Source organism: Mustela putorius, unplaced genomic scaffold (assembly GCF_011764305.1).
Source record: "Mustela putorius furo isolate JIRA1106 unplaced genomic scaffold, ASM1176430v1.1 tig00000578_pilon_pilon_pilon, whole genome shotgun sequence".
Lineage (NCBI taxonomy): Eukaryota > Metazoa > Chordata > Mammalia > Carnivora > Mustelidae > Mustela > Mustela putorius.
This window is the reverse complement of record NW_025421422.1, coordinates 4,071,956-4,098,572: the sequence shown is the minus strand read 5'-3', so window position 1 is coordinate 4,098,572 and position 26,617 is coordinate 4,071,956. Positions and strand designations below refer to the sequence as shown.

General features: G+C 57.7%; 2 protein-coding genes across 2 annotated transcripts in view; one reads left to right on the top strand and one right to left on the bottom strand.

The window, feature by feature from the left end:
- ZMAT5 (zinc finger matrin-type 5) overlaps positions 1-16,256 on the top strand; it is a 28,201-nt gene extending 11,945 nt beyond the window's left edge. Inside the window, exons 2-6 of the mRNA XM_004766465.3 lie at positions 1,257-1,568; positions 6,261-6,323; positions 7,703-7,783; positions 10,036-10,147; positions 15,893-16,256. Coding sequence (XP_004766522.1) covers positions 1,442-1,568; positions 6,261-6,323; positions 7,703-7,783; positions 10,036-10,147; positions 15,893-16,022 — 513 coding nt within the window. The 5' untranslated portion in view covers positions 1,257-1,441 and the 3' untranslated portion in view covers positions 16,023-16,256. The remainder of the gene's footprint in view (positions 1-1,256; positions 1,569-6,260; positions 6,324-7,702; positions 7,784-10,035; positions 10,148-15,892) is intronic.
- Positions 16,257-16,370: 114 nt separating this feature from the next.
- Positions 16,371-26,117, bottom strand: CABP7 (calcium binding protein 7). Its single transcript, XM_004766464.3, has 5 exons — positions 25,824-26,117; positions 19,552-19,695; positions 18,398-18,510; positions 17,962-18,115; positions 16,371-17,729 (listed from the first exon to the last, which is right to left on the bottom strand). Exons 1-5 carry the CDS (start codon positions 25,930-25,932, stop codon positions 17,602-17,604), a joined length of 648 nt encoding a protein of 215 aa, XP_004766521.1. The 5' UTR covers positions 25,933-26,117; the 3' UTR covers positions 16,371-17,601.
- Between the last annotated feature and the right edge of the window lie 500 nt (positions 26,118-26,617).

Here is a 26,617-nt window from a genome sequence, read left to right as displayed (position 1 = left end):
TAAACAAAACAAAAATATCCCCGCCTGCGTGGATTTATAGTCCTGTTGGGAGAAAAAGATAATAAGCATAACAAGTAACTTATTACTTCAAAGGTGATAAAAATGAAGAAGAGAATGGGGAAAGCTAAGTAAATTCTGCAATTTTAAATAAAGCCCTCGTAGGAGATTACTGAGAAGATAGTATTTGAGTGAAGATTGAAGGAATCCAGTGAGCAGGGTCACAAGGGAGAGTATCCCGGCAGAGGGACCAGCAGGACCAGCTGTATGAGGTGGCCGGGTGCCTGGCGGGTGCGAAAAGCAGAGATGAGGCTGATGTGGCCAGACTGGAGAGAAGGGGAGAGAGGAGGTCAGAGGTGTGCTGGGGGGCTGGGGGGAAGGTGGGGAAGTGGCCAGAGGGTATAAGGCGGTGGCTCTCCAGCCTGGTTGCATAGAATTCCCTGGGGAACTTTACAGAAATGCTGAGGCCTAGGTCTCACCTTTGAAGTTCCGTCATCACTGGCCCTGGGCTGGAGGCTGGGCATCAGAATTGTTGCCTGGAATGAGGCCTCGCAGGCGTACTCATTGGCCCGTGTAGTTCCTTCTGGGCTGCTCTGGGGTTTAAATGAGGCGTATATAACCAGAGCCTTCCATACACTGGCCTTCAGGGCATGCTCAGTTGGGGGGCTGTGCTGCATTCTGTTGTTTTGTAATGTAGGTGAGGTCCAGAGCTTACAGCCAAGAAGAATTCTTTGGTGCAAAAGAGGTGATCTTATTAAAGCATGGGGACAGGACCAGGGGGCAGCAAAGCTGCTGCACTGGGGTTGTGAGGAGTGGCTGGTGATATACTTGGGAGTTGGGGGATGTAAGGAAAAAGAGAGGGGTCCCAAAGGACTTTCATATGCTAAAGAAGACCCTAGGGATACTGGAGGTCTGGCTATTGTTTTTCCTTCTAGTAAGGATAGTTGGGAGTTTCCAGAAGGAATGTTACTCTCTATGGATCCCAAGTATTTGTGAATGGGCTGCAGGTTATAAAGAAATTTAATTTTATTTACATTCCCTTCTGCCTTTGTTTCCCACATCACTATGGAGGGGAGGGTGATGTTCAGGCTCCAGGAAATTGAGTCTTTGGGTCTCTGAAATTTAGGCCACTGGTAAGAATGCTTTTTTCTTGTGAATCGCTAAGATATTTGTACACTGAGGGAGACTCCAGTCCCACATCCCGCAGGATAGTGATCCCTGTCAGTTAACCATTTGTTTCTTCCTTCCCTTCGTTTTAGGGCAGCCGGGAGTGCCCCGAGTCACGTCACACAGATCCCCCCCGACGGGTGCCAGGTGTCAGCCTCTGCTTTGTCCTCAGCCTGCCTCCTCCGTCACCACTGCAGGCTTTGGTGCCTGGAGCTTCCTCCCCACTCTTGACCGAGTGCTTCGGCTTCTCCGGCAGCAGCACCCGGCATAGCCTGCCATGGGGAAGCATTACTTCTGTGACTACTGCAACCGCTCCTTCCAGGACAACCTCCACAACCGCAAGAAGCACCTGAATGGGCTGCAGCACCTCAAGGCCAAGAAGGTCTGGTATGACATGTTTCGAGGTGAGAGCTGGCTGGCGGGGCAGCTGCGCCGATGGAGGCCAGCTCTCTGATCTTTCTTATGGGCAGACAAGGAAGTACCAGGGCCAGTGATTGGCTTGGTCAGGGCTCTTGGATGAGCCAAAGAAAGGAAAGCTGGGGCCACCAATGGGCCATGCAAGGGGCACGGTGGAATGTGAGCTCCGTCCCCCAGTAATCTTGACCGAGATGGAGGCTCCCTTCTGCCAGCCTCTGGGGATACAGTGGCCAAGAAGAAAGTTTTTCCAGGGAGATAATGTTTGAGCCAATGGTGGGAAAGACAGGGAAAAGCCAGCCTCAGCGCTTTGGGCAGAGAGTATGCGGAAGCAGGCGGCCACGAACAAAGCATTAGGTGCTGTCCGAGCAGAGGAGAGAAGGTATGGCTGGACCCAGTAGGAGAGGAGGGTGGTAGGGGCTGAAGCCAGTGGCAGGACTGGGGCTGGCTGGTAGAAGTGAAGGCAGTGCTCACGAGCTGCATTTGACAGTGAACCCTTCCTGCTGCGTGAGTGTGGGGTGCAGAAAATGGCTGTTGAATGACTGGCCGGCCAGTTGAATAACCAAGCTGCGGGAGGGAGGGCTTTCCCGGGTAAGGCTTCTCAGAGCAGGTGCTACCAAAGCCAGTGAGTTCACGCCACAAGCACCTAGTGCAGAGCCTGGAGGTGCTTGCTGCAAGGGAGCTGCTGGGCAGCGAGGGAGGGAGACGTTGGGGTGGCCAGCCAGGAGCCGATGAAACAGACAGGGGGCTTGGCCGGGGGGTGGGGGGTGGGAATGGGCCCAGATCTAGAATGAGCTGGGGCAGGGCCGTTGCTTCATGAGCTGGGGAGCAGGATTCCCAGAGCAAAAGGAGGGAGCTGAGTCTCAGCAGCCGAGAAGGGAGAAGGGCAGAGTCTGCCCTGGTCTGCGAGTGGGAATTCGTAAGAAGGGAGTGGGCGTTTATGGAGTGCCTGCTGCACTTTTGTGGTTTGCCCTTTGCTTCATCAGCAAATCTCTAAGGCTGAGCTCCGCCCTTCAAGTTAAGATCACCTGGAGACCTTGAAATAAAAACTTATTGGTCACCTGAGCCCATCCCCAGAGGCAGGTTTGTGGTGGGGCCTTGGCACAGTATTTTCAGAGCTCCCCAGACTCATTTCTGAGGAGGAAGCTGAGGCTTGGGTGAGGGAGGGCGGCCAGGCTGTGCAGCAGGCCAGGCATGGCTGAGGTCACTAGGGGCTGGGAGTGGGGACAGAGTGGTATCAGTGGCAGAGGAGGGTTCTCTGAGGTGCCTGGGAGGCGTTTGACTCTGGTGTCAGGCAGAGGCTCCCTGCCCCCCAAATCCAGTGGGGACTGCGATCTGGCAGGAGCCAGGCCTCCAGATTACCTTGGTGTTTGCTTCCAGCCCCAGAATCTTAGCTGAAGAACAGGTGGGTCTTTGGGTATAGGGCTGATTGGCAGAGACTGTTGTATTACTTAAAGAAAGAAAGAAAGAAAGATGAAAGAATCGGTACCGTAAGCTCCTTCTTGGGGACCCTGCATTCCTTTCACATCCCCTGGCATATTCAGTCCTTAGAATAGCTCTACAAGGGAGGCTGGGCAGGCGGGCATCCCCACTTAAAGGTGATGACTTCAGGATTGTAGATGATATTCACCTGGGGTCCACAGCTAGCGCAGGAGCTCTTTCCACTTTATTAGGCTTCCCCGGGGCTCCAGCTTGCTGAGCAAACTGCACAGCACAGACCTTGGGGAGGCACGTGGCACTCCAGCCTGGACTAGGATTCAACACCCACTTTGCTCCCAGTTTCATGGCCTTAGACAAGTCCCCTCACCCACAGCGGGGCTGACAATGCATCTGCTGTGGCCAGGACAGGTATGAGTGTTGGAGCTAGGCTGGCTGTCTGGCTGTCCCAAGGTGTCACTCACGAACAGTGTTGTCCTGATTCTACCCTGTGTAAAAGAGCCCTAACAACAGTACCCACCTCCTAGGGATGTGACAGGGGGGTCAGTGTTTTCATGACGACTGTGTGGCAGTAAGGGTTCACTCAGTAGGAACCATGTGGGTCCACAAAAGGATTGGCCTCAGGCCCTTTATCTCAGTGAGCACTTAGTATGTCCTTGGCTCCCAGGGCCCCCTCTCCTAGGCAACTCCACTCCCAGTTATAACGGTGTGTTCTTGGCAGAACCCCTGTCTTGTACAGGCCTCCGTGCCCTGCCCACCTGGCTCTCCAAGCCCCAACCACTCTGGCCATTACAGGTAGTGTCCCCTCAGTGGGCATGCCTTTTCTGCTGTCCTGATGCCCTCAGCCTAGCCCTTCCATCTCAGAACTCAGCTCAGGCACAGTGTCCTCAGGGTTGCCCTCTCCAGTCCCCAGGCGAGGTCAGGTCATTTGGCTGCATGCTAGCTATTCCCCTGTTTATGTCCACATGGCTTAGTGTGACTGTTGGACTGGAAGGGAGAAGCAGGTCTGACTTATTCTCCACTAAATCCTCATCCTGGCATGGTGCCTGGCACACAGGACGTGCTCAGTAAATGTTTGTTAGATGAATATCTAAACGAGCGAGCAAACAAACACCAGGCACCAGGGCAGCTGTTAATTTTGCAAGATGAAGCAAGAAGGACCAATAGGGTCAGATCATGAGGAGCCTTGAATACCAGGTTGGAGGAGCATGCCTTCTTTGCGCAGGCCCTGGTTTTGGGTTCTCAGTCCTGGGTGCCTTTCAGAGTCCCTGAGGAGCTTTTAACAATTCTCATGCTCTCCCTGCCAGATGAATTAAAGCAGAACCTGAGAAGTATGGGCCTGGAGATCCCTGTATTTTAAAGGCTGCCTGGTGATTCTACCGTGTGGCTGGGGTCAAGAACCAGGGTGCTGGGCAGCCTAGAACTTTTCTGCCACACTGAGTCCCCAGGACGCCTTGGCTAAGACTCAGGTGCAGACCCCCACCCCAGCTCAGCTACCCTACCTCTGGGATGTGGAGGTGGGACGGGGCAATCTTCACATGCCCCGACCAGCGCACCTCTTGTGGGAAGGTCTGTGGGACCAGCTAGACGGGCTGAGTCTGACAGGCCCAGTGCTGACGGAGGACACCCCCTACCCTACCGGCCCCACCCACACTCCAACGGGTCACCCCCGGAGGGAGTTCTCTCATAACCAACTCCTGACCACAGCAGCCCACCCCACGGGCTGCCTGGTGCCGGGGAAGGGAGGAAGGGCGAACCTCCCATCAGAGCCCACCACTGCACCCGCCACCAGGGGAGCTGTGGCCACTGGGGCACTTGGCCTTGACCATGCCATGGAACCACCTGGGTACTGAGTTCTGTGGGCAGGGGCTTTAGACTCACACCAGGGTTCAAACCTGGCACTGCCACTTCCTGACGATGTGGCCTTGCCCCTGTTCGAACTTCAGTTTTCCCCTCTGCAACGTGGATATGTTAGTGCCGTGCCATGGCTCCTGAGGAGGACATGAAACAAGAACTGCCACCGCTCAGCGTTGGTCGAGCGTCCATGACAGAGGTTCTGAGACCCGGCCTCACGTTAGTGTTACCTGGGGAATGTAATGCCACATCCGCTCCCAGCCCCACTGTCCTGGCAATTGTCATGTGCCCTCAGGCTTGCAATCACCAGGGGCCTCTGCCAAGGGCTCTGTGTCTTATACGTTTTTCACAGCAACCCTACCAGAGGAGAATTGTTTTCCCATTTTACATGTGGAACAACAGAGACTTGGAAAGATAAAGCCACTTGCCTGGAGTCCAGTATATGGGAACTTGGAAACCTGTGGTCTTTCCTCTGCTCCAGTGGCCTCTAGAAAAGACAGTGGGCCCATGCGGCAAGTGTCCAGCCCAGGCTCCCAGGGCAACATCAGAGCCTCTGAGTCAGAGCCCCTTCCTGTCTTACTCACAGATTTTTACTGATTGATTTTTTACCTACCAAGAAACACACAAAACTCAAAGCATAAGTATATGATGAAAATAAAGGTCAAAAAATTGGAGGAAACCAGGGTTAAGGTTTGCTTCCGGAAAGATAGCTGGGAAGTCCTGCGGAGGCCTGCAACTGGCAGGGCGGAGGAGGGAACAAGAGAGCAGCAGGTTACAGGCTTGGCCGTGGCCTGAGCCCTGGGACTTACTGGTGGGCTTCCTGGGCACCAGGAGGATTTTTTTAGCTTTCTATTTTGAAATAATTACAGAGTCACAGAAGTTGCAAAGACAGTATGAGAAGTCTACCATACCAGGATTTAAAACAAAACAAAACGGTGCCTGGGTGGCTCAGTGGGTTAAGCCTCTGCCTTCGGCTCTGGCCATGATCTCGGGGTCCTGGAACCAAGCCCCACACCGGGCTCTCTGCTCAGCAGGGAGCCTGCTTCCCTTTCTCTCTCTGCTTGCCTCTCTGCCTACTTTTGATTGCTCTATAAAATAAATAAATAAAATATTAAAAAATAAATAAATAAAACTACCTAGGTGGTTCCATGGCATGGTCAAGGCCAAGAGCCTCAGACCTAAAACTTGGTTCTTGCCTTTGGCTAGGTCTGGGTGGGAAGGAAGGGGCTGAGGTCACCTGAAGCTCTGATGCTTCTGCCCAGCATCCCTACCTGTGGTCATCACTTCCTACACTCCTCTGTGGGTGGAAACTCTTTCCTTTTCTGATTTCGGGGATAGGAAGTGCCTGTGTGCAGCCTGAATCTGAACCAGGACCCTCTCTCTTCTTGCAGATGCGGCTGCCATTTTACTAGATGAACAGAACAAGAGGCCTTGTAGGAAGTTTCTACTGACAGGTAACCTGTTCTACTCAGTTAGGGTCCCTCTTAGGACCAGCATGCTCCATCTGGCCTGCTCAGACCTCTGCGGAGCCTCTCCCCTACCCCAGCCACCACCCAAGCCCAATTTATGGTCTTGGTGTGTCAGCTAGCTGGTCAGTTGGGACCTTCCTAAGGGTTGTGCCTTGGGAATGACTTCCAGGGCCTAGTTCCTCAGCTCTTTGAACCTAGAATATGATTTTACCGGCCCACCCAGAATAAGCAAGCACTGGGAGATTGCAAATAAATCTAGGAGACATTGATGGCTGTGATGGACTGGCTGATTAGGTTAGCCTGGGAGCCCAACCTCCAGCAGGGAGGACTGGAGATGGTAACAGGTTTGATGAGAAGCTTCAGAATTAGAACCAAGAATGCTAAGTGTTGATTTGCTCAACACTCACCAAATAAAGGTGCATTATACTTCAAAGAGATGAAAACCTCAGTAAGTGAAGGAACCAAGAGCAGATGAAGATAAGGGTAGGAAAAAGAAGACAAAGCCAAGAGAATGATTCATTTCCTCCATGCTTGCTTTGAGTTCCCATATACTCTCTAGGTATTTGGCCCTAAGCTTCCTAATGGCCAAGGCAAAGAGGCAAACCGTGGTGATTACCATTAAGTGTGTAAGAGAGCTTGGCCCTGGGGAGGGGTAATGCTGCTGGCTTAAGGAAGACGGGTGAATGGCTGTTTTCCCCTCAGGAGACAGTGCTGCCTCTAGAATGGTCACCAGGACCACAGGTCAAGGGCCTCCCCAGCAGACTTCATTTGGCTGTGAAAACACCACTGGGAGGTTCTGCTGGCTTAAGATACCTGCAGGCTCCTGCTATTTTGAGACATAATTTGGTCTCCCTGGTTGGGATCCAGAAAGCTCTCCTGGGCTTTGGTGCCTCCTTGATTGAAGCTACAATTGAAACCTTTCTGGGGAGCAGTCCAGTGGCTCATGCAAGCCAAATGGACAGGTGGGTACCAGGCAGAGAGCACAGCAGATGCAAGGGCCTGGATTGAAGAGAGGAAGCATGACCCTTTCAGGGACCCCCCCACTGTGGTTTGTTGAGGCTGGGGAACAGGGGCCAGGGGCCAGGAAAGTGGTGACAACAGACAAGCCTACAGAGGCCAGTGCACCCCAATCACGGAAGGCTTCACGATTTGCTGCCCAGGGTCGTGAATGGGGCAGAGTGGACCAGACAGGTTGCTCTGGCTGCTTGGGTGGGTGGAGCTAGAGAAATTCCAAGTTTTTCCTTGGGGCGTGGGATTGTTACTCTGTAGGCTCTAAAGCCTTTTGCCCCCACAGGGTGCCCCTCTGCACACAGTGGGAGCTCTTCCAAGTGGTGAGTAACTGTCTTCCCTGTCTTCTGTTGCAGGCCAGTGTGACTTCGGCTCCAACTGCAGGTTTTCCCACATGTCAGAGAGAGACCTCCAGGAGCTGAGCATCCAGGTGGAGGGTGTGTTTTGGCAGGGACCCTGGGTTCGGGCGTGAAGTGGGTTGCTGGGGGCGGGAGGCGGGGGTGCCAGATCTGAGGACTGCAAAACCGCTCTCTGCCTCCCCACCTCCTTTTCCTTTTTTTTTCTTTTTAGATTCTTTTTTTTTTTTTTTTTTTTTCCTCTCAAAGATTTTTTTTATTTGCCAGAGAGAGAGAGAGAGAGAGCACAAGCAGGGGGAGCAGCAGAGGGAGAAGCAGGCTCCCGACTGAGCAGGGAGCCCAACAGAGGGCTCAATTCCAGGACCCTGGGATCATGACCTGAGCCAAAGGCAGATGCTTAACTGACTGAGCCACCCAGGCACCCCCTCCTCCTCTTTTGTGGTCATCCTGTGGGAATAAGCTGAGGGCTGCCCCCAGGTGATGGGGTGGGTGTCAGAAAGGCCTCCACATCGCTGCAGGCATGAGTGGAGAAGGAATGGGGGGGGGGCATCTGTGTTCTCTGTGGGGTTTGAAGTGGTATGTGGGGCTCTCCTGTCCAGCAGCCCTGAAGGGTGTGTCTCAGCCTCATCTGTGCCCTGCTGGGTTCTCATTCCTGCATATCCTTTTTCCTTCCTTCCATCAGGAACTATCTTTCTCCAGCCCTTACTCAGCACTAGGCAGATCCCCTATTGCATCCTGGGGACAAAGGGATGTCGAGGACACCTTCCCTGCCCTCAGAACTCTCAGGTCTAGTAATTCCAGGGAAGAACAAGTTTAGTTCCCCGTGGAAACTGCTATGTCTGCTTTTGGGAAATTCACTTCCCATTTCTCCAGTTAGAGAACAAGGCCATTTGCACTTAGATGGTCTTAGTCAATCTTCTCATGCAGCCCCTCATGGAACAGATGGAGAAACTGAAGCTAGCCCAGGGCAGAAGGACCTCACATGAGCCCCCCGCAGTGAGAGGCTGATTCTGTCCTCCCAGGGTGCTGCTGCCCACTCTTCCCTCTGTCCAGGTGGCCGCAGGGCAGGCAATGAGTGTCCAGGGCAGCTTGGCCTTTTCCCTAATCCCCAGTGGGCCTCACCGCCCCCCCTCTCCCGCTACTGACCAGTCATAACCTTCAGGCCACGCACTGCTCTGGCCCAGACACAGGGTTTCTAGGAGCTCTCCCAGGGCAGAAGTGAGACCCCACAGGCCTTGCCAGCAAATCCTGGCAGTGGTGGCAGCTCTTCACTGGCCGTGGGCTCTCAGGGAACCGTTGGCCCATGGTGTGGAGAGCCTAGGCCTGTGGGCCTGCAGCGGGAAATGGGGCTTGGTAGACAGGGATGGGGGAAGCCTGAGGGGCTGGAAGCAGAGGTGTGCACCCCCTCACCCCCCGGTTGCACCTCTGATAGTCCTCGCTCTGCCACATCCCCCGTGACCTTGGCACAGAGCTAAACCTCTTAGAGGTAATATCCTGACACGTTGTAAAGGTGAAGTAGGATGAAGTGTGTGCGGTGCTAGCCCAGGCCCTGGTCCCCGTTGGTGCCCGAGTCAGATTGTTTTCCTCTGGCCCCCAGGCCCTATCCCACAACTCCCAGAGATCCTGACCCATCTCACACTCAGCTTGTTTGAACCGTTGACTCACTTTGAAGTGAGCAGAGGTTCTTACAGGATATTTTATGAGAAGAGAAACCAGGATGGGGCACCTGGGTGGCTCAGTTGGATGGACGTCTGCCTTCATCTTGGGTTGTGATCCCAGGGTGCTGGGATCGAGCCCCACATCAGGCTCCCTGCTCAGCGGGGAGCCTATTTCTCCCTCTGCTGTGCTCACTCTCTCAATCTCTCTCTCTCTTTCTGGCAAATAAGTACAATATAAAAAGAAAGAAAGGAAAAAGGAAAGAAAAGGAAACCAGGAAGCTGAGGCTCCTTCCCCTGCCAAGGGTCAGAGAGACCTGGCAGGCAGCAGGGCAGAGACCCAAATCCTGCTCTGCCCTGGTCTGCAACCCATGTTTCCTCTCTGCCCCCAGGTTTGGGCCCCTCTTGAAGACCAGGCTCTCTAATGCTTTATCATGTGTCCCAACTGCAAAAAGCTTGGGAGGCAGCCAGTGTTTTATCTCCACTTAATGAGGAAGCAGAGTGAGACCCAGAGGGGCAGGAAGGGAGCTGCGTGGTAGGGACTGCCCAGTGGCTCTGCTCCTGGCCTCCCAGCTTGTGCATTCATCCCCAGGAAGGTTCTGGCTGCTTTGTGGGAGGTTGGGGTCCAGCCAGGGGTGACTGTGCCCCTCACTCACCTCTGTTTCCCTATCTCCACAGAGGAGAGGCGGGCCAGGGAATGGCCACTAGATGTCGTCGAGCTCCCTGAGGCCCGTCTGGAAGACTGGTTGGAAAAGAGAGCCAAGCGGCTGAGCTCAGCTCCAAGCAGCAGGTACAGTCTCGTGGGTCCACGTCTCCTATGCCCTCTGGGAGAGTATGCTAGCCAGCCTTCCCTCGCTGGAAGCTGAGTGGTCTCCATGAACTGCCTTGGCCCAGGGACCAGATATGGATGCCCCCACAGAGCTCCTCAAGGGAGGAGCCACACTGGGACTCTTGGGTCCCCAGGCCCAGGCCAAAGGCTGAGGAGCATTCATTTAAGGGTTCTTTTCCCAAGCCTCATTCTCCCGCCTTGGTGGCTCCTCCCTCAGTTGGCATCTGTGCTGGCTGAAGGGGAGGCAGGTGGCCAGGCCAGCCTGACTGGACATCACCAAGTCCATTGCCAGAAGGAGGGGCCTGATTGTGGTTCTGGAAACCCACAGGGTGCCAGTCACTGAGCTGTCTCCTCTCGGGCCCTGCCAGATAGGCGCAGTTACCCCAACCCTATAGAAGGGGAGGTAAGGGTGTGACTTGCCCAAGGGCACACGGCCAAAAGGCAGAGCTGGGATTACTCAGAGATGTGACTAGCTCACTCTCACTGTCCCACTGCCTCCTTGAGGAGGGGGCTGGGGTGGCTGGGCCGAGCTGCTGCTGGGGCCTGGCACTCAATATGCTCAGAAGTAGGTGGAGCACCCTGGGTCAGGGGCCCTCAGGTGTGTGCTGCCTATGGTCCCAGGGCTCCTGAACTCTTCTGCCGGGTGTTGAAGGAGGGAGAGAGCAGGGAAGGGGCTACCAGATGTGCCTGTGAGCTCCCTGCGACTTTGTAAAGCTGCTTGCACTGGGTTGCCTTACTTTGCCTGTCTTGCAATGGGGCTTCAGACCCTATTGTCTTTGTGGTATGGTCCATTGCAACAATGGCCTGGCCTGGGCTGAGGGGACCTGGCTGGACAGTTGAGGGTAAGGCCTTGCCTCTAAGAGCTCTGCCAGGAGGTGGGGACTAAACTTCTGGCGTTCTCTCCATGTCCCCGTGGAGAGAGCTTTTTGTTAAACCTTTTTTTTTTTTTTTTTTTTTTTTTTTTTTTTAATTTATTTGACAGAGATCACAAGTAGGCAGAGAGAGAGGAAGGGAAGCAGGCTCCCTGCTGAGCAGAGAGCCCCACGTGGGGCTCGATCCCAGGACACTGGGATCATGACCCGAGCCGAAGGCAGAGGCTTTAACCCGCTGAGCCACGCAGGTGCCCCTTTGTTAAACCATTTTAAGATTAACCTTTAGTTGTTGGGTTTTTTGTTTTTTGTTTGAGAGAGCGTGAGTTGCAAGTATGATGGGGCACAGCAGAGAGAGGGAGAATCTTAAGCAGGCTCTGCACCTTGCATGGAGCCTGATGCAGGGCTCAATCTCACAACACTGAAATAACTGTCTGAGCCAAAATCAAGAGTCAGGTCCTCAACTAACTGAGCCACCCAGGCACCCCAACTTTTAGTTGTTTCTTAGCTGTTTTAGATCTGCGTCGTTTTGTCCCCTTACCTTAAACAATACAGTACAGACACATATGTTAGAGTATGATGTCCATCCCTTTTGATTCTGTCTGAGGTGGTTGTGATTTGGGTCAGGGGAGTGCTCCTTTGGGACTTGTCCAGGGATCCATGTCTCGAGCCCCAGGCCCCATCAGCTGTGTGTCAGAGGGCTGGGGCTGGTAGGAGACATCCAGAGAGTTCTAAGGCCTTCCCCACTCTCCTCCTGCTTGGACCTGGCTACCTGTGGGTCTCAACTGTGTTCCCCACTCGCCTCCCTGCTCTGACTTGGTGTGTATTCTGTTGGGAGTGAGCTCTGAAAGCCTGGGTACCTCCGGAGCTTTTCACAAGGGCTCAGGAAGACCCAGTCCCTGGGCTGGCCCAAGTGTAGGAGTGGGTAGAGACGGGTGACCAGAATTCCCCACCTAGGGACAGATGTGTCCCAGTGCTATCCAGTGCAGGATGCTTATGACCATGAGACTCAGGACTGGGGGATGAGGTGGAGAAACTGAGGCTGAATGACAGGCCCAGAGTCTCAGGTAGAGGTGGTGAGCATTGATAATTAGGGGTGCTGGGTGCCATGGTGTGCCTGGCCCTTGGCCCTGGGCATTTAAGGGGATCATTGCCCCTGGTTTGTGGCTGAGGGATCTCAACCCCTCCAGGAGAGTGTGAACGTCCTGGTCTCACACCCGCTATCTTCAGCAGCACTGAACTGTCTCTTGAGAAAGAGCTGAAGCCCCTGTTTGGTCTAGACCCTAGGCTACCTCTGTCACCAAGGGCTCCCGCCAAGCTGGAGGTCTGGAGTAGTCGTGGCAGCAGCAGTCTCCCAGCTGGGAGAGCAGTAGCTATTTCTGGGGTGGGGCCTGCAACTGGGGACCACCCTAAGCTCTAGGGAGTGTCAGGCCTGTCCTTTGTGCCCCTCACACACCTGGGCACCTGAGCTGGCCCCTTCCAGAGGACCTGTTTTTCTCGGCAACCCTTTGTCCTCTGCGCCTGTGTACCTTTCCACCTGCCTCCCAAGGGCTCAGAGGCAGAATGGATTGCTGTTGGGGCAGAACAGGCCTCTCTGGACTCAAGAAAAACGTTGCTGAAAGGGAGGTGACCATTTATTACCTTGGCCGTCACTGCTTCGGTGTTCCTCAAGCCCTCTCCCATAGGGCGGTCTCAGGAAGGAGAGCCCTTTAGTCTGCAGCCCATGGGTATTGGGCTCTGCCCGTCCACTTGTGGCAGGGCCCCTGCTGGGTCAGGGGAGGTGGATTCAAGTCCCCAGGCTGCTTTGTCCTGGTCCCTGAGTCTCTTACCCTGGAAGCAGCCCCACAGAGACCGTTCCCTCTGTGCCCTTCATGTACCCCAGCTTCCCCCACAGACGCAGCAGTCCCTCCCGGTCTCCCACCTGCACTCTGCCCCTCCTGACTGTCCTCCACAGAACAGCCCCAGCCCGCTTCTAAAATACTCCGAGGCCTTGACCTGGCCCCGACCCCTTCGTCAACCCTCCTGGGCTTCCTCTACCTCAGGGACTCTGCACTCTGCCACCCAGCTTGACCCCAGGGAAGCCCAAGCGCATGCAGTCTCCTCACCTCTCCCATCTGGCTTCTGTCAGTCCCTCGGGATGCTGGCGGCTTCTTGGATGTGGTGGGCATTTCTGGTTTGGTGCAGCACCGGTACACTACTCTGTCTGCCTGGAACTGCTTCCCCACCTCTGCCTGGCAAAGCAGACTCATCCTTCAGGCTTTAGCTAAGACGCCCTCCTCTCAGCGCCGAGCTCACATTGTTGCCGTTCAGGCTTGGCACAGGCTCAGGCCATGTTGCCTGCTTCTGAGCATGTAGGGGAGCAGGGTCCCTGGCCTGGAGGACTATTCCCTGGGTGTTGGTGCTTTGGACCCCTTCTGGGGACCGGTCTGGTGGCTCCTCTTCTCTGGGTGTGTTTCCTCCCCTGAGGTACAGGGCGAAGATGGCTGCCCGGTCCTCATGGGGCCTCCTGCACCTGAGGTCTCCAACCCCGTGGCCTGAGCCACGGCTTCGAGGTGTACCAGGCCAACCCTTCTTGTAAAAGGGAGAAATAGAGGCCCTGTGAGCCCCCAGCCTGGCACGTTGCACCGTCCTTCTTGGCCCATTGATCCTGAGGGATCTGCCCAGAGCAGACAGTGGCAAGAGGGAGAGGCTGGCCTCAGACGTGGACTAATTCCCCGGCAAGGCCAGTGCTTGTCCCTGTTTTCCATTGTTGGCTCTTCAGATTGTGACTTTATCCCTCTTAATCTCCCCTTTTGCACCTCTCTCCGGACTGGCACCTCTGTTCCAGCCCAGGCGCTTCCCTAAGACTCTTTTCTTCGGCTCAGAACCGTGACTGGGGAAAAGCAAAAGAGCTGCTCCTGTCCTTGCACCGAGGGCACACCGGCCACGAGAGAGGCCACAGTTGGCCTTGTGTACCCGTGTCCCGTGCACTCTGTGTGGGACAGGAGGGGTATGCTCCAGGAGCTCAGGGGCCCTGAGAATGTGTCCATGTCTGAGCCCATGAAGGGGCTGCCCTTATGTTGGTGGGAGGCCCCAGCTGCCCAGGAATCGGCCCCATCTTCTAGAGAAGGATCTGGGGCTCACGGGAAGGGGTTCGCCAGGATCACACCCTCTCTGCAGAGAATTGCAGTCACTTTAACCCTGCGGGAAGCCCGGGGTTGGCTGGCAGCTGGGGCTCTCCCTTCCAGCAACGGCGGAGCTCCCCTACTCCCACCCTTCTCTGCAGCTGGTGGAGTTTATGAAGTCTCCTCAGTGCCATAAATCACGCTGGGAGCTGCTTCCCGGACTCTCCAGCAGGCAGCGAGCAGCTAAGCAGGGGATTTCCCTGGCCTCTTGTACCAGGAGGCCGCTTGAAGTCCTCGAGTGGGCTCCCTCCTGCCTGTCAGGCCCCAAGAGTGTCAGGCTGGGGGGCAGTGGTGGCGGCAAGGCAAACCCCCAGGGCTCCTGACCCCATCCACCACCTCTGCATTGGAGGCCTGAGGCCTCTCCAAACCTCTCAGAGGCCCAGGACTTTCCCCCTTGGCAGAGGGCTGGTGTCTGGATCCCAGCCTCCACTGAGAGCTGGGCCTGCGGCCTGGGGGCAGTGTCTGGAGCACACATTCACGTTGCCCGTTAGCCCCTAATCCCCCAATCCCTGACTCTGTGTGACTGACTCTTCACCCCTCATTTGCCTCATCTATCAAATGGGGTTCTATGAAGGTGCTTGAGGTTTCTCTAGACCTTGGTGTCTGGCCCAAGGCAGTGCCTAGTCAGTAAGGGCACTTAGCGAGACTCCTCGTCATCAGCAGAAATTCACTGGGTGGCCTCTCTGTGCCAGGCCTGGCTCCGGCTCCTGGGGGACCAGCGGACACCACCCCTAGCCTCCTGGTCTCTTCCACATGAGAGCTCCAGTCCCACAGGGGAGACATGAGCTCTCCAGTGAGTTCAAAGTGCTCCGTAGCCTGTGAGGGGCCTGGAGGCCCTGCAACAGCCCACTGGGTGGGGATTAAGTCCAGAAGCATTGGAATGTGGAGCTAGGGGGCGGGGGGCAGGGGCCAGGGACTGCCTTTGCACCTCAGTCTGCTCCCTGAGGACAGGCAGCCCCTGGCTGGGCACCCAGGGCAGATGTTCCACATAGGCCCTGGGTTCCCAGGTGGCCGCTCCAGGGGAAGGAGAGTGAGCTGCATGAGAAATAAGGCTTTTAAAAAAAAAGTTTAGACAATATTTTTTCTGATTTCCAAGGCTTGCATGCTTGTAAAACTTTTCTTGAAAAGTATAAAGGAAGTAAAAAAAAATCACCCATAACTACACCACGCAGATAGAACCACTGTTAACATTTTGCTTTGTCTTCCAGGGTTTTTTTTTATGCATTTATATATGTTATATATCTTTAAACAAAAATAGTATCATGCTATATACATTATTTTATAAGCTGCTTTTTCTCTCTACTCACACAGTACATCATGACACCTTTCCGTATCAGTGCATACAAGGCTGCCTTCTCCATTACTCGGGCTACTTAGTATTCGCTGCTGTGGTCGTGCAGGTGTGTTTAATCAGTCCCCCACAGGTGGACACAGGTTTTTTTCTGTAGCCAGTCTCTCCCCACAGCCCTGCTGTCCCATCTGGGCTCATTCCTGGAGGTGAGATTGCTGGCTCGAAGGGTCTGCATGTGTTTGAGGCTCCACCTTCCAGAAAGGTCACTCAAGCAGCTGACCATAGCTGGGGTGGTGGGGAGAGGGGGTACTCAGAGGAGGTGGCCCAGCCTGGGCCGGGGCTGGGCCCCATTCTCATTTTCTGACTTTCTCCTCCTCTCTAGGGCCGAACCCATGAGAACCACCATCTTCCAGTACCCCATAGGCTGGCCGCCAGTCCAGGAGCTGCCTCCATCCCTGCGGGCACCCCCACCCGGGGGGTGGCCCCTGCAGCCCAGCGTCCAGTGGGGCTGAGCCTCTCATCCCCACCTGACACCCCTCCGGTCAGCTTTGGTGTCAGTCACGATACAGATAAGGGCTCCTCCTGGGGACACGGGGGCCCCGCCCGCTGCCTCCTGAAGCCATCGGTCCTAGCCCCAGTCCTAGCTTTGCTCTAGGCAGTTACACCTCCTGCCCTCATGGGACATCCTGAGAAGATGGATGAGAAAACTTCCTTCTGGGTGTTTATAAAGAAAGTCTGTCACCATGGTGGTGTGTTTCGTCCTTGGCCAGCGCCGTCAGCTCTGTTCCCCAAGCCCCCGGTCCGAGGACAGGCAGGACTGGGGTTGAGATGAGGTTCTCTGCTGGATGTGGAGCGCTTTTGCCCTTCTCCTGGGAGGGCCGGTGGGGGCTCAGCATGGCTGGGCAGAGGGTGTGCCAGTGTGGCTGGGAAGGTCACCCGGGTGTAAGGGGGCTCTAGATCTGGGAGAAGAGCTCAGGGACTCCGTCCGCTGTCTCCAGTCCCCACATCTGCCCATACTGAGCTGGTGCCTGAACGTGAGATGGCAGAACTGGGGCGCGGTGGGAGCTGTGTCTCTGGCCTGTGTAGAGAGGTTGGGGGACCCAGGAGGACAGGCCCTGGACTTGGGGGAGTGGCCTCGTTGAGTTTCTTGGCACCCACAGTGCTGGGCTACACCAGCCCCTTGGCCCAGCAGTGACACTGGGCCCTCCCCCAAGGCTTCTGCCTGGAAGAGGCCCTGGGCTGGTGGGGCGGTCGCACAGGCTCTTCGGCAATATGGAGCCTCTAGGCCCCTGGTTTGCCTCCTGCCTCACTGCACGCCAGTTCTAGATTCTGTGCTGGGTGGTGGTGGGCAGTGTGGCCCTCAGGCCGGTGGGGCTCAGAGGATGCAGAGACTGCTGGGCCATCTCAGATGCCCCATCTGCTGGGAGCTTTTGCCCTTTCTGAAAAATTCCTGTTGAAGTGGGCACCGTATCTGGGGGCCCTCTGGGCCTCAGGCTGCTCATCTGTGAAATGGGCAAATGCTCTGCCCGCAGTGGGTGCCTGGAGGAAGGCTGGGTTTGAGTCTAAGGAGGGTCAGAGAAAGGGACCCTAGAGAAGGCCAGGGGACTTCTCAGGTTTGGCCAGGGAATAGGGCCCAGGAGACCCCAGCCTTACCCCCTCTCCAGGAGGAAGCCTCCTGCTCCCATCTCCACCAGGCCCAAGGCCCTGGACAAATCTCAGGGAAGGGTCAGGTTGGCTTTGTGGCCCCAGGCACAGGGTGCTGCTACTTCCTGTCTAAGTGACCATATCAGCTAGCGGACCCTGTGCAGATGCCTCCTAGATTTCCCAGGAGCCCCTGGACAGTGGAAGGGAGAGTGAGTGCTACATACAGGCATGGGCAGGTGCAGGCGGGGCCGGGGGCCACCTTGGAACCACCACCAGGCCCTCCGCAGCCAGGCCACGGGACCATGCAAGGGCCCTCAGGTCAGGAGGGGTAGGGTTGCTGGACGTTCGGGCCCCGAAGTACACGTGGCGGTGGCCCAGGGAAGCCGAGTGCAGGAGAGGACCGCAGGCGGTGGGGAGTGTGGAGTGGGCCCCACGCACCGCGTGTGCCTACTTCATGCCGCTGCGCAGCACCTGGTTGGCCGCGATGAGCATGACGCTGATGATGAAGGCGATGGCGAAGGCGCAGATCAGGCTCTTGCGCACACACGTCTGGCGGATCTGCTGGTTGGAGCAGGCTGTGGCCACCCGCCAGGGAGCACCAGAGAGAGACAGACAGGGACAGCGAAGCAGGGAATCAGGAGCCGCCTGCACTGCCGGCACGTGGGCTTGTCCCACAGGGACACAAGGCGTGGGGCGGGCAAGGAGGCCCCCAGCCATTCCCTGCAATCCCCGGGGCCTCCTCCTCCCCCTGCCCCCAGCAGTTGGCCTGCCCCTAGGTTGGGGGAGGTCTGGGGGCCAGTCACTCACTCTCCACATCCACAGGGCACTCCTCAGCGGTGCCCAGGTGACTTTCCTCCTCCGTCATGATGATGTTCTCAATGTCCTTCATGGACAGGTGCTCACAGAAGGTGTCGTACAGCAGCCGCTTCAGCTCATCCACGGTCAGCTTCTGCATGTCGCACTTGGGTTGGGGAGGAGACACAGTGCTCTGGCCACTGCCACCACCACGGCTGCCACCCAGCACCCTGTTGCCACACAAGCCCAGTGACAGGCCTCTGGATTCTGGAGGACTGGAAACTACTCGCTCCATTCCTTGAGTCCTTGACCACACCAGCCTCCCCGGGCTGGCCCCTGGCCCTCTGGAAGATAAGACCTCCAGGGGACAGATGCCCTGGCCATTCACTGACCCTGTACAGCCCTCCACAGTGTGTACAACCCTAAGTCCCAACCAGACAACACTTACCTTCCAGAAGACAGTGTCAAAGTCAGTGCCATGGAACTTCTCTGGGATCCCCGAGGTGGAAAGCTTGGGTCCCAGGAGGGTCACAAACTCCTCAAAGTCCACTTGGCCATCACCTAGGGCAGGCACAGGTCCAATCAATGGGCCAGCTGACAACCAGGCTGGGTTCTGGGCCACCTCAGGTCACAGGGTACCTTGGGCAGGTCCCACCTCCTCTGAGCCTTGAGTTATTTTCAGGGACTAAAACCAAATATGGTGATTGCAAAGTGGAGATGGGGTGCAGCAGATGGGCCCGAGCACATGGGAGAGCCTTGCATTTTACTCAGAAACGTGGCTTCCCAGCAGGTGTGGGGCCTGACATCCTCACCCCACAGACAGGAACTGAAACTCAGGGCACAAACTGCACAGACCACCACCTGCTCTGTGGGTGGAGGGAAGGCAGGGATGGAGGCCCATGGTGGGGGTGGGGGGGACAAGAAGAGGAGACTGGATATTACCAGCCTTTTTTACTAGGTTTTCCTTAATAAAATGCCGGGTGGCAAATACGACTAAATGGTATTTTATTTGGGGTGATGGGACCTGGGGTACTTAGTATAGCCTTTCTACTTCTCTGTGCTTTAAAAAAATTGCTCGGGAGGCACCTGGCTGGCTCAGTCCGTACAGTAAGCAACTCTTGGTCTCGAGGTTGCAAGTTTGAGCCCCACATTGGGCGTAGAGATGACTTAAAAATACTATCTTAAAAAAAACAAATTGCGGGGGTGCCTGGGTGGCTCAGTTGGTTGGACGACTGCCTTCGGCTCAGGTCATGATCCTGGAGTCCCGGGATCGAGTCCCACATCGGGCTCCCAGCTCCATGGGGAGTCTGCTTCTCCCTCTGACCTTCTCCTCACTCATGTTCTCTCTCACTGTCTCTCTCTCAAATAAATAAATAAAATCTTTAAAAAAATTAAAAAAAAAATTGCTCAGAATGCAGAGCTAGAGAGGCAGAGTCTCTAAACCTCCGTGTGTGGGTGTGGCTGGGGCCATCGCACTCTAGTGTCTATTCTCCAGGCTGCGAAATGAGGCCAGATCATGGGCTTGGAGGTACCTGGAGGGTGGGCTCGGCCTCAGAGGCCCAGGTGAGGGGTGAGGAGACGGAGGCAGGGGTTGGTGCTCACCATCCATGTCCAGCCTCTGGATGATAACTTCCAGCTCCACCTCATTGGGCATGTAGCCCAGGGAGCGCATGGCCGTGCCCAGCTCCTGCTTGGAGATGAAGCCATTGCCATCGCGGTCAAAGACTTTGAAGGCCTCACGGATCTCTGTGGGGGGAGCAGAGCAGGTTGGGACCTCGCCTCTGTCCCCAACACCCCTTCCCTAAGCCACCGGCATCCCCAAACCTGCAGCCTGAGCCCGGCTCTAAGAATCCACCAGGGAGCCTGCAGGTCTTGTCAGAGACAAGTGGCAGGTGGTGGCCCGAGTGTCCACCATAGCACTGCCTTCCTGGAGCTCAGGGCCGGCCGAGTCAGGCGGCAAAGGTATGCCCAAGCCTGCAGCACGGCCAGGATCACCCTGGGGATGGGGGGTGGGGGCGTCCTTCTTCTTCCAGCCAGGCTCCCACAGCCTCCTAGGGCGTGCTCACGACGACCCCGAGTGGCGGGTAAGCATGAGTCCCGCCCCCAGAGCGGGCTCCTGGGGCCTGGCTGCAGTGGCCACTCTGTGAGGGGCCAAAGACTTCCCTGTCCACCCCTCATTCCTTCCATCACCCACTCCCCCTCATCCTTATCACATGCTTCCTCCCCTGGGCTCGGCTTGGAAACTCCAGCCAGCACTCCTTAAGGATGCCCCATGAGGCAGCCATCAGCTCCCCGCTCAGAGTCAGGCTGACAGTTCCGTGCAGAGACTGCCTCCCCAGCCCGAGGTTAGGGGGAAGGTGGAGGCTGGATGGAGGGGCCCCAGCCAGCCCAGGCCTGCTCAGATGTGGAGATCGTCCCCTGCATCGTACAGAAAGGGAGACAGAGACCTGAGGATCTGGGTGACAGGAACAGAGAACAATGCACTGGGCTGGGAGCAGTGAGTGAGCTGGGACCAGTCCCACCCACAGTAGAATGCCCAGTAGTGATGTGGGTACAACAAGGGGTTTTACCAAGCATGTCCAGGAGCTGTTGAAGGGTCCTAACCTCTCCCTGCTCACCTTAGTTCTACCTGCTATCCCTTCGTGGCCACTCAGCCCAGGAAGAGCCCTCAAGAGCATTTTTCTTTGGCCAAGACGGGAACCTCACCCCACTCACACCGCCTGCTCCAGCACCCTTGTTCACCTGCCAGCCTCTTGGCCTTTGCCTAAGCTGTCCCCTGGCTGGGATTCAGCAGACAGAATCCTGTCTCTGGGTGTGAGTGTGGGTGTATTTGGAAGCAGAGACAGATGAAAATGGTCCACACTGCAGACCTGGAAACTGAGGCACAGAGAGGCAAAGCAGCCAGACTGGGGTCAGTTTGGGGTCAAGGCAATTTCTGGTGAGAGCAGGAATCAGGCTGGCCCAGGCCTGGCCTAAAGGGACTATGAACCCCTAAAACAGACTGTGGAATCCTGTGCTATGGGGGCCCTAATCCCACTGGCCCCATCACAGACTAGGGGCTGGGGCAAGGAAGCTTGGGTCAAGGGCCCAAAATCTCATCCAGCTCCTCCTACCTGGTGTCTGCACCCAAGGCCTGGAGGTTAGACCAGACGGCACGCAGGCCAAGACAGAGACGGTGGGCGGTAGCCAAGCGGACCCCCAGATCCTCTGACTCTGGACCATACCCACCCACCCTAGGCTGGGCCAGAGAATCTGGTCTGACCAGGGGCCCCCTAGGCCGGAAAGCAACTGGGATAGGAGATCTGGGCCACAGGCCCAGGGGTTTCTATAAATCCCAGACTTGGAACTCCAAGCCAACTCCCACCTACCATTCTCCCAGGCCACTGACAAGATGGTAAGCTCCCCACCACCAGAGATCTCTAAGGGGGGCCCCGGCTGTCATGAAGGTGGCTAATGGGGTCCTATGGCTTAAGGGTCTCCAGGTACAGACTAAGGCACCAACAGAGCAACAAGACACACCGTCCACCACTTCTACCACCCTGACCCAGTCCCGGGCTCTCCCAGCTCAGGTGTCCTGAACTCTAGCCCGAGGGGCCTTTTCAGCCCTGGTGAGCACCAGGAGGGTTCCACGTCCAGGCCTTTGAACAGGGAACTCCTTGCACTTAGAAGTTCTTCCCCAAACCCTGGCAAGCTTGGATACCTCTCAGGTTCCTGGCATAAACAGCATCACCTTCCTGGTGTCCTCCCTGAACCCCAGCTGAGTTCAACCTGCTTCTGGGCGCCCACAGACCCTGCCCTGCCCTTGCATGGACCACACTGGACTATGAATGAACTATGAAGGCTGCCGCTGGGGCCCCATGATGGGAACAGTGCCTGTCTGTCAAGCATAAACGTCACCGAACTAGTGAGTGAATGCATGAATGACTGATTTGGGGAGCCTACCCTTCTCCAGCACAGACAGAAAAGATCTGGGCAGAAGTGCATGCAATACCCAGTGTGAGGTCATCATTCGGAGCCCGGGTACTCCTAGTTCACTAACAGTCCTAGTAAGAGTAAGTGTTGGCCACCACAGAAGAGAGGAATCAAGCTGAGACCTGGGCTGAGGGTACATCCCCAGATTTCTGGGTGAGGGGCTGGTTTTGGAAGGAGGAACCCAGAGTCAAGCACCCCATCTTTCCGGGTCCCTCAGTTTCCTCCTTGGTAGAGACCCACTGGGAAATTTGTGGTGGGTATGGCAAAACCCTTGACTCACAGTGGGACTGCCACAGATGCTGGCCCCCTCCCCTGCAAGGAGCTGGGGTCGAGGCTGTCCCTCCCACCCTGGCCAGGTGTGGCCCCCAGAGCCGGGTGTGGCCCTCAGAGCCCATGGCCACTTCAGTTGGAGCCCCTGGTCCTCTTCTGGAAGATCTGAGGAAATGCACGGGACTGGACAGGAGACAGCAGAGGGCAGGGGAATCTTGGTGATAGACCCTGAGGCAGCCTGACAGGCCTCAAGGCACATCAGCCCTCCGTCAGGAAGCTGGAGGCCAGAGACGGGGTGCACACGCTGGAGGTCACTCGTGAATGGGGGGGCAGCGCCTGTCCTCTGCCGCAGCTGCCATTCTCCGCGGCATTGGCCCCACGCCCCACCACTTTGGCGGCCCTGAGTCTACGCAGAAGAGGCTGTTGGGCTTGCAGGGAAAACGGTCAGGTCAGGGGCTCCCCCACCCCCACCCCCACACTCCGAATGCCCTATTTGGCCACTCTCAGTGTGGGCTCCACTGTCTGACTGAGCAGGCCAAGTGCCAACCTCAGAACCCTGCCCTGGTGACTGTCTGCCTGTCTGTCTGTCTCCTTCCTCTTCTCTCTGGCCAGAAAGGGCTGGCCTAGGACTTGCAGCCACTGCACGCCTACCCTCAGGTGCTCAAGTCCGCTGATGCCCCTGGGCCAGCCTCCATGCTCCCGCAGACCCTGGGAGGCTTGGCTGGGTGTGTGTGTCATGGCAGGGATGAGACGGGGTGTGAGATACAGGGAGAAGCTGGAAAGCCTGTGTCTCTCCTTCTCCAGGGTCAGACAGGCTCCGGGCCAGCTTTGCCCAGCCGCGTCTACCCTGCCAACTGCCACCCACGGCTCCCTAAGGCCACAGGTCCCCAGGTGCCTTTGCCAGACCTTCAAGGACTCTTCTACCCAGCCTTTCGCGGAGGCAGCCTTCCTGCCCTGTCCCCCCGTCCATCCTGGGTTCTTAACTCAAGAGCTTCACCAATCTCTCCACACTCCAGGATCTTACTCCTGCAAGAACCCCCTACTTGGCCACCCCTGCGGCAGCATCGGGGTCAGCAAGCCCCTGCTGCATACCAGTCCCTTCGATAAGAGCCTCCATTGTGTCGTCTGCCACCAGCAGCCCTGGGGAGGGACGATGCCAAGCCCCTTTCACAGATGGAGACACCGAGGGGAGAAAGGCCAAGTGATAGTCCAAGGTCACTCTGTAAGCGGACGGTACAGAGATTCGAACCCAGGCCTGCCTGGCTGGAAAGCCCTCATCCACCCCTTGCGCTCTCCACCTCCCTTGTCCCTCTCCCCCTCAGACTAACCGCCCCCTGGATTTCTGCGGCAGGCACATAATGTCTGCAGCATTTCATCCCAAGCTGCCGGGCTTCCTCTTCTCTGCACGTGTGGGTCCCCCACTGGTGGGTGTCCTTTCCGCAAAGGGCCTGGTCTTACCCAGGCACTGGGCGGCAGGGGGACGGGGGTCTGCCACCTTTTCCATCCAGCCCCGGCACTCAAGGACCACCGGGGCCTGCAGAGACTTGGTCCCCCAGGAGGGCTTTTGGAACGCCCACAGGCAAGAAGGGGGGGTCAGCCATGGAGGACTTCTTGCCCTCAACTACAGCTGCCCGCAGGCTAGGAGATGGGCTGGGGTCACCCAGGCACCTGCTTGTTCCCCGACCCCCTCCTGGTCACCCCAAGGAGGGCCCTGCCCTTCAGATGCCCCTGTGCCACGGTCCCTCTGCTCCTCAGGGCCCAGGAGAGAGGAAGAGGAGAGAAGCAGGGAGTGCGTTTGGTGTGGCTGGTGACTAACACTGCTGGGTTTCTGCCAGTGTGCCCGCCAGGCAGCCCAAGTGGAGCCTGCGGCCTCCTCACCCCTGCACTGCCCTCCCTGTGCCTGCTCACCCCTCTATCCCAGCCTCTTCTCAGCTTCTCAGGTCTGCACCCCAGGGCTGGGAGAACAAGAGAGGAGAGACCCAGCCAGGCCCATAGCCGGGCTACCAGCGTCAGAGTGGGGTGCTGGGAGCAAAGATAGGGAATGAGGCGGAAGCTGCGTGGGTTTTGGGGGGGAGAGTGTTGTCCCCTGCCCAAGTGGCCAGGAGGAAGGGACAGAGGGCCCCTGGAGGGAGACACTGGCAGGTCACGGGGTGACCTAGGGCAGGAGGAGACAATGGTGGAGAAGAGATGGCTGTGCCCCATCCCCTGCCCTCTTGGTCCTCATTGCACCTCCTCCTTGTCCCAGGCACTGGACAGACAAGGCAGACACTTGGACTTTGGGATTCAAGGCAGCAGCACTCATCTCTCTGTTCTGCCTGATTCAGACACCAGACCCTGTCTCCGTGGCTCTGCCAGCCTCTGGGGACTTTCAGGGGACTTGAGAGGAGCAGGTGGCTCATAGTCTATGGTACAGGGTGTATATGTTGGGGGAAGGGTAGCTACCTTCTCCCTCTTGATCTTCCCTTCACCCAGTCTGACTCCCCCAAGATCTACCCTCTCCAGGGCTGGGGGATGAGGGAAGACCCCTCTACATGACTTCCCCTGTGTTCCCATCATCATCCCTGACTGCATTGGTGTCTCAGCTGCACCCCCCAATCCCTGATGAGCTCCAGATCACAGAAACCCTTGGCCCCAAGATAACTGAAGAGAGGCCCGGCCTCTGGAGATCTCAGCCCCTCACGAAACAGCAGAAAAGTAGATCCCAGGGGCCCAAGACTATCAGCCTCAAACCCCCACTCCACTCCACATGGGGCCCTAAGAGGTCTGGGGGATGGAAGGCCTGAGAACCTGCCCCCATCCCAGGAGGGAAAGAGCTTGCAGGCCCCAGGGTTCTCACAGCTCTGCAGAATCTTCCGTCCAAGGACCCCAGCCCCTGACCTCTGCTCTCATCCTGCCCAGCCCCTTGCCTAAGGTCCCTCTTCATGCTGAAAGGCAGAGGGACTACTGGGGGAAACAGATTTGGGTCCCAGCCTCTGCCTTTCCCTTCCAGGCTTGGTTATCGAGACCAAGCCGCCCAATCTGGCCACTTGTTGTCGCCACCACCTCCTGGGCCACCCTCCCAGCGCTCTGGGCTGGGGGTCCCCGCAGGGTTGTGGGGAGGGGGCCAAGGCTGCAGGAGGGACTGGGGACAGCCCCGCAGGCGGCAAGAGCAGGGCAGTCGCCCTCTCCCCCTTCTCCGGCTGCCCTAGCAGATTGGATTTGAAAAGCGACACGAGCGGAATGTCAATTCGAGCGCAGAGCCGCGGGCGGGCGCCGCGGAGGGGATCAGGATGCGGGTGCTCCGGCCGGGCCCTCGCTGGGGGCGCAGCTTGGACCCCCACCCAGACCGTCGCGTTGCCGCACCGTCACCGCGGACTGCGCGGCCCCGTGACCCCGCTGCGGGGCTCGGCAAGTTTCCGCAGCGCGGGGGACCATGCGGGTAGGGGCTGGGCCGCCCCTCAGCCTTGGCTACCCCCACCGCGGCACCCAGAGGTGCGAGTTGGTCCTGCCTCCCCGCGCAGCTGCTCTCTGGAGCGTCCACCTGGCAGCCGGCACCTGCGGACGGCCCCCCGCCCCCTGCGCCCCTAGTCCGCGCTTCACCTGGGCGCACAGGTAGGAGGGCCGGCGGTCAGGGGTCCCGGCGGGGCACTCACCCTCCAGTTCGTCCTCAGGGATGTCCACGGGGCGCTGCTCCGACAGCAGATTGGGCACGGTGTAGATGCCCCGGTACATCAACGCCGCCGTCACCGGGTGGAACGGCATCTTGGAGGCTCCGCGCCCGCCCGCCCGCCGCAAACTTTGAGGTCGGGGCTCATGGGCCGGCGGCGGCCCGGGGGGCGGCTGGAGCGGGCGGGGCTCGCGGCTGCGGAGGGCGGCCCGGCGGCACCAGCGGTGGCTAGACTAGGGGCGCCCCTCCGGGGGCCTAGCGCCCCCGCGCCCCGGGCCGCCGGTCCATGCCGCCCCCCTCCCTCCTCGGGCTCCCGGCGGGGGCCCCGCAGGGGCGACGGGGGCGGCGCCGCTCGGGCCTCTCCGCTCGGGCCGCCGCGCGCTGCGCCCGCCGCGCCCGCTCCTCGGTGCCCCGCGCGCTCCGCGCTGCTCACCGCCCGCTAGTCCGCTCGCCGGCGCGGCCGCCCGGCCCGCCGCTCCGGCTCTCGCTGCCTCCCCTGCTCGCTCGCTCGCTAGCTCGCTCTGTGCAGCGCTGGCTGCGCTCCCCGCCTCCCCCGCCCTCCCGCCCGCAGCCTGCCCGCCCCCTCTGCGCTCTTCCCCCCCTACCCCGCCCGCCCCTTCCCGCCGCCGGTCCCTGAGCGCTCGCCCCTAATCCGCCGCGGGCTCCTTCTCCTCTTCGCCCTAGGTTCCCCTTTCTCCCAGCGGGGGATCACTTATCTCTCGCCCCAAGTCCGCAGCCACCGGGACCAAGGTGGGGGTGGGGCCCTTCCTTCCAGCCCCT

Coding starts and splice junctions, on each gene's coding strand:
- CABP7 (XM_004766464.3), bottom strand. CDS start 25,932: ATGCCGTTCCACCCGGTGACGGCGGCGTTGATGTACCGGGGCATCTAC. Junction 19,696..25,823: donor CCCTGAGGACGAACTGGAGG/GTGAGTGCCCCG, acceptor CTCCCCCCACAG/AGATCCGTGAGGCCTTCAAA. Junction 17,730..17,961: donor GTGCCCTGTGGATGTGGAGA/GTGAGTGACTGG, acceptor GGGTGGCCACAG/CCTGCTCCAACCAGCAGATC.